We start from the raw sequence: 6030 nt of genomic DNA on the forward strand, positions 1-6030 counted from the left end.
GCGCGCGCAGGTGCCTGAACCTGAGGCAAAGGTAACTAAACCACGGGGCAAGCCGTCTCTCTCTCTCTCTCTCTCTCAACACTTTCGTGTGTCACAATTCGATACATTAGCTGTTTTAAATTTTAGTTGTCTCTATAGTGCTGAACTCCACTAAATGAGAGTTCTTTAAAAAATATACATACAAAATTAATCACGAAACGAGCAAAATATTTTAAAAAGAGTTATCAAAATTACGCAGAAAGAAATTATGAGCATCTCGTTAAGCAGCTTTTCGAGCAAATATAATTAACAAATATGAGAAAAAATTAACTGTCCGGAAATGAACAAGAGTAACTCATTATAAATTTTTATCCAGCAACGCGTAACTAATGACTCGTTAAATAATGATGGTTGTCAGGATGCATCTTTCACAATGGATCAAAATAGTCATGATCAGGTGACCAGACACAAGACGATTTATATTCAATTCCCATTGCCTGAATGCCTGATAGAGAGATTCATTTATCCGATTTCCGATTTCTTGGCACTTTAAGCCCTGAATAAAGGAGAGATTTCGTAACTGAGCCGTATTGAACTATGTTAAACACTTAAGACGATTTAGGGGTTTAAGTTTATAGAGTAGATGTTCTGGGCCATAAAGGATTAGACAGATGAGTAGCGTTGCGTAAAAAAATCTAGAAAAAGACCCTGGACGTAAAGGACTAATTCTTTTAACGCTAATTGCGCGATTCTGTAATTTGCATGAAACGAGAAAGTTTCGCTGCGTCCACTGCCAAATCCGCAAGACCACTCGTAATTTAAGATTTAATGCGTGCTGCATTTACATGATTTCTCCAGCATGCAAAAGTACAAAAGTAATTGAACCGATACGACATTCGTACTTGCGCTCGTTTTGAGGCGCACGTGCTGCTTTTGCTAAATTTTTCGCCAAAAGCGTATGTAGAGGTATTCGGCAACTTTACTCGGATTTTTGCTAATACTTCTCATTTTGTGAGAAGTTTTGTAATGTAGCCAGATTAAGCATCCCGAAAATAGAATTTATAATAATAACTTTCTAGATAAATAGCTAAGCTGAAAAAGGACGTCTAACTCAATGTGCATTAATAATAATCCTCAACCTTTTGCTGTCACACTAAAAAAACAAGGTGCTTAACAGCAAAATGATTGGACTCATCTGATAACTTTCTCTTTGAGAAGCTTATTGTAAATAAAAATAACAATGAACAGCAAATATTTTTTTAAAAAAATAATCGATATTTGGGATCGGTGTTCTTGAGAAGATGTCAAAATTAGCGTTTTGATTTGTTTTCAAATGCTCAATTTTCCTCTTGAATATATTACAAACATGTTATAAGAAAGTCAAAAAGTATATAGTATTTCATTAAAAAGCTGTGTTTAAACAATTGAACTTCACCTTCTCTGCCAGAAAAGGATACAGATAAAAACCAGCTAGAAGTTGTCTCTTTATACTGTCTGACTTGAGGAATGCGTTAATTTTGTTAGGACGTTGCAAGTATGTGAAACACTGGTTATGTGCTAACATATACATATTCTTCACTTGTTCAGTGTAAAAATTTCCCAAAATAAAGTCATGTTAAGTGGAAGGTTCACTAAAGAACAAAATTAAATACGAGCTTTATCCCCTTATTCATGATTATTTTTCAGCTAGCACAGCATGAAAGAATGTGCAACCCGCATCAAAATAATGAGTGGTGCACAGTTTCCTCCGATAAAAACGGTACACAATCTCCAACACTAATGAAAGCAACAAATTAAACAGTGCTCATTTTCAGCAACGGGAATATCTCGCATGCCTATTTTTTCTATTCTCCCTCCCCCAATGCGAATCAAATGCAAAAACTGGCAACCAGAAGCAGCTCTCTGAAGGAAGAATAATTTAATTATATTTTTTTCTTTTGGTTTAGATAAAAAAATATTGAAATACAACGTATATTGTCTTAATTAAAGGCCAAACATGTAAATGGGCAGTGTCCTTTGCCCTTTTAAAAGGGCACTAACCAACAAGATCTCACATCTTTGTCAGAATAAAAAGTGAGAGCCACATTTTAAGTAGTAAGCAAATCCATGTGAAAGTGATAAGCGCAGAAAATTATAAATGAAGAGCGCGCGCGGCGCGGAGAAGACGTCATGCCTAGCAGTTAGATTACCAGCTCAACACTCGTGTTGTGCGAGTGCTTGCTGGTCAGGAAAATACGTTTAAATGTGTGTAAAAATACCGCTAGATCGAAAGTTGTTTACTTTTTAGTTTGAGCTTTATTAAAAAGTAATTTTGTGAGACCGCAGCAAGTGTGGGATTATTCAAGTAGCTTACGTTTTATGAGTGTATAAGTAGAGTGCAATTGGGCCTTTCCCATCAATGAACCGCTTAAAAGCATTCACGAGTTATGTTCTGACGTGCAAACTTCTCAAGTGAGAAATAATGCTCCTCGAGTTTGCGGTAAATTGTAGTTGAGTGATTTGTTATAGTAACAGACAATGACATCATTAGTTGGAAATCATATATCCAATCGTTCGAATGTAATATTGTCATTCAATTTTATTAAACCAGCGGGAAGGAACATGCCCTCCTAAAACCAACAGTTTATTGCATCAGCTTGACTTCATCATTTTAAAATGATAGACAAAATGATCAATTAGTGAGAATTTCAATAGAAAAAATACTTTTTAAAACGAACAAACTTATTTTTCTGAAAAATATTTTCATTTTAAACTGATAACACAATATTATTGATGTGTTTAATTGCACTACATTAATGCATGCTGCAACTTTCATTCCAACAAATTCTACTAAAAAATCTCTGATCAAATGAGGACTTATTGTTTATGAAAAAATCATTTTAGCGTACACTTATTGCGTATGCAGATTACTGCTTTGCATCCCAAGTCATGTAATGTTTTTTGCAGAGGTTATAACTTTCCAATAAATAGGAAAACGCTAAAAACTTCACTTAGCGTAAATTATCCTGTAAAATGATTCGAAGAAGAGAATTTTTATGAAAAAATATGCATTTTAGATAACTTTGGAAAGCAAGTAATCTTTTTGTCGTTCCTATACAAAATAATATGTAAGAATCCCAGTATTTAAATTCTCCAGCTACACTTACTTTCGTTTATTACGTGTTTTTGTTTGTTCTGCAAGAGCAGAGGTGTTTTTGTTTAAGTTATTCGTCTTGAGCAATTAACTCGTACGCACATCCTTCCTGCCTTATATATGCAAATGCGCACGGGGGACTAGTGCAAAATATTCCAGTAAACGCTTAAATTAAGCGCCGCTCATGAGATTACGTGACGCGGCCTTGAATAAATTTTATCGTGGAAATTAGGGTTCACGGTGTGTGAATCTGCATTGTTTTCTGCATTTTCCCTGCTGCTTCCGTCGAGACGCTTCCATTCGCACAATTTGACCCCCGTTTAAGACGCTTCTCGCGGGCACCTTCGTTTCATTCTGCCGCTGGACGCGTCCTCAGCATCTTCGTCGTCGTCCTGCCGCGGAAAAAGAGGCAAGAATGCTTGGTCTGGCCGCTGTACTTCTGTTTTTTGCGTCGCCCGCGATTGTTGGCGCACAGTATCTGCCGCCGTCGCACCATATGCCAGGTAAACTCGAATTCCATTCACTTTTTCCGCAAAGAAAAATCGTAGTCTGAAGTGATCAAGGTGCATTGTACATGTCCAATTAGGGAAGCAATTACATTTGAGGAAAAAAATCCTTCCTCGCTCAATAATGTACTCAATTAGCGGCAAACCAAGGTCTGTGTCGGGACAGTCGTATCATGGTAAAATTAGTTTGACTGTCGTTATTTACCCCATTTTCATTTGATCTCCCAGCATAAAATTTGCCACAATCGAACTAATGCGGCTGAACGTATTAGGTTTCCATCCTTCATACCACGACGAGTACAGAAATTACGGCCCTGACAAACGGATCGTCTCCTATGGATACCGATTTGGCGACGCATACCACAAAGTTGAAGTCAACTTTAACCGACCTTCAGGTACAATTACGTTGTTGTTCGTCTCTCCAGTTTTTTCACAACATGTTATTGATTCAACTTAATTAAAAAAGAAAAAAGTCTTGTGAGGTAAATTTATTTCTATTGATTTCACAACGGCTACTTCCACTAGCAAAAAAGCATGTTCTTATTGAACATAGGAAAGCAAGGAATTATTATTATGCTTTTATTTAGTTGAAATTTCATGAGAGGAGTTTCAATCACAGGGAGAATTCGAGTTGCGGGGTTGTTAATTTCGTTGCTCGTTTCTCATTTCGTTTGCAGTCTGAAGGAGTGTAGGTGGTCGTTTTCAACGATCGCTGATTCAAAATTCTGAATTTTGTTTTGGAGGTCAAGTAATGCTGACGAGGCCTGCAGGGCTGAAACAGCCGCTGTATGGTACAAGAGCGTGACTGTAATATCAATTTTATTCTTATTTTTTTTAGCCTTCACCGTGTTTTTGGGGAAGAGCCATTGTAAAATCAGTAGAAACCTGTATAAATTTGTCGACAAAAAATCCAGAGAAAATATAAAAAATACATATTGCAAATCTATTTACGCCAAATACAGTTCCAAATTAGGAAAAATAGTTATTAAAATGTTATAAGTTCGAATTTGTACAAATATTTTGTACTTTTCTTTTTGGCAAACAAAAAATGGAAATGAAATCAAGCCCGCCCAAAACTTCCGGCTTATTTTTAGTAGTTCTGATAGCACAGCAAGTATTTTTGTGTATAGATAACCATACATAATGCATATCAAAATCGGAGATTAATTTACCAAACTCAACCAAGTATATTAACAAGGTCGTGTGAAAATCTCCCGAAGAGATATGTACGCGCGGTGCACGAACATCTCTTCTTCCTCTTGCTCATTCACCTCACTCATTTCATTTTTGTTTAATTCTCTCACATATCTTAACTTCACTTCCAACGTGTCATAAAAAATTGGCAAATTGTCCCATTAAAATAAATTACCCACCGTCAGAAAATCATAATAGTATGAGTTATACCATTTTATTATGACTATCAGTTATGAGTATTTTTATTTCTATAGTTAAAATAAATTGCAAAACAATGATGACAATCATTTTGAAGCAGCACTGAAACAATACTTTAACTATTTTACGCGTCAATTCAGTCCCTGTTTCCATTTTCACATAATTTCGAATATTTTCCTGCTAAAAAGTTTTTTTTATAGCACTATATGTCCATATAAACATAATATTTATGTGGAATTGGTGTTAAAATTACATTTTCACCAGCAAGATAATTTTTAAGACGTTGACTGGTAAAACATTTATTTATTTATTTATATATTGAATTGGCAGCTTTTGGAGTCTACGGACCGCCATACGGTGTGCCGATGCGGCCTTCCAGCGTTCCTGGAGTAGCGACCTGGGGCTCGAAGCCCGCGAACCACGGCTGGACTCAGTTGAACCCGGTGCAGAGGCCGGTGCACCAGAGCATGTGGACCATGCAGCCGCCGAGCCTGGTGGCCCCCACCTACGACTACCTGTGGCCGGGTAGGCGGTGACGCGACAATCGACGAAAACCACGCCATTCATCCATTGACTACGATTTAAATTAACAAACTGTTTTGTTGTATTTTTCCTCTCAAAGTTTGAAACCTGAACAAATTGAAACAGACCTTTCGGAGGAATTTTGGGCTCTCTCTGATAATTTAATTCACAGATTCGAACAATAAAATCGAAAGCTATTTTACCTTAAGGTCTGTTTGTTTTTGATAAACTTTGAGACGTGTTTTATATTCAGTCAAGCGGCTGTAAATAAATTATCATTTTGAAGCGGAAAAAGGTCATATAAACCTAGCAACCAACCATGAAAATTCCAGCTGCTGATAGCATTTTTCCACAAACGAATTATATGCGACAAGATCTTTGCACAAACCCGAAAAATTATATGTCTTACACTGCCAATTATTACGATAAAGAGACCAACCTTTCGCCCACGCAAATAATTTCGTTTGCCTCTATTTTCCGGCCATTGATCGAGTAAAT

General features: G+C 36.6%; 1 protein-coding gene across 1 annotated transcript; it reads left to right on the top strand.

Moving 5' to 3' along the window:
- The first annotated feature begins 2351 nt into the window (after positions 1-2351).
- Positions 2352-5843, top strand: LOC135947485 (uncharacterized). The gene is made up of 4 exons (XM_065496383.1): positions 2352-2458; positions 3345-3615; positions 3891-4013; positions 5341-5843. Exons 2-4 carry the CDS (start codon positions 3528-3530, stop codon positions 5544-5546), a joined length of 417 nt encoding a protein of 138 aa, XP_065352455.1. The 5' UTR covers positions 2352-2458; positions 3345-3527; the 3' UTR covers positions 5547-5843.
- Positions 5844-6030: the final 187 nt, after the last annotated feature.

This window comes from Cloeon dipterum, chromosome 1 (genome assembly GCF_949628265.1).
Source record: "Cloeon dipterum chromosome 1, ieCloDipt1.1, whole genome shotgun sequence".
NCBI classification, from domain to species: Eukaryota; Metazoa; Arthropoda; class Insecta; order Ephemeroptera; family Baetidae; genus Cloeon; species Cloeon dipterum.

What these genes read in the sequence shown, in the direction of transcription:
- LOC135947485 (XM_065496383.1), top strand. Translation starts at nt 3,528, where the DNA reads ATGCTTGGTCTGGCCGCTGTACTTCTGTTTTTTGCGTCGCCCGCGATT. An exon ending in GCCGTCGCACCATATGCCAG is followed by an intron (nt 3,616 to 3,890) that starts GTAAACTCGAAT and finishes TGAACGTATTAG; the next exon opens with GTTTCCATCCTTCATACCAC. An exon ending in CAACTTTAACCGACCTTCAG is followed by an intron (nt 4,014 to 5,340) that starts GTACAATTACGT and finishes TTGAATTGGCAG; the next exon opens with CTTTTGGAGTCTACGGACCG.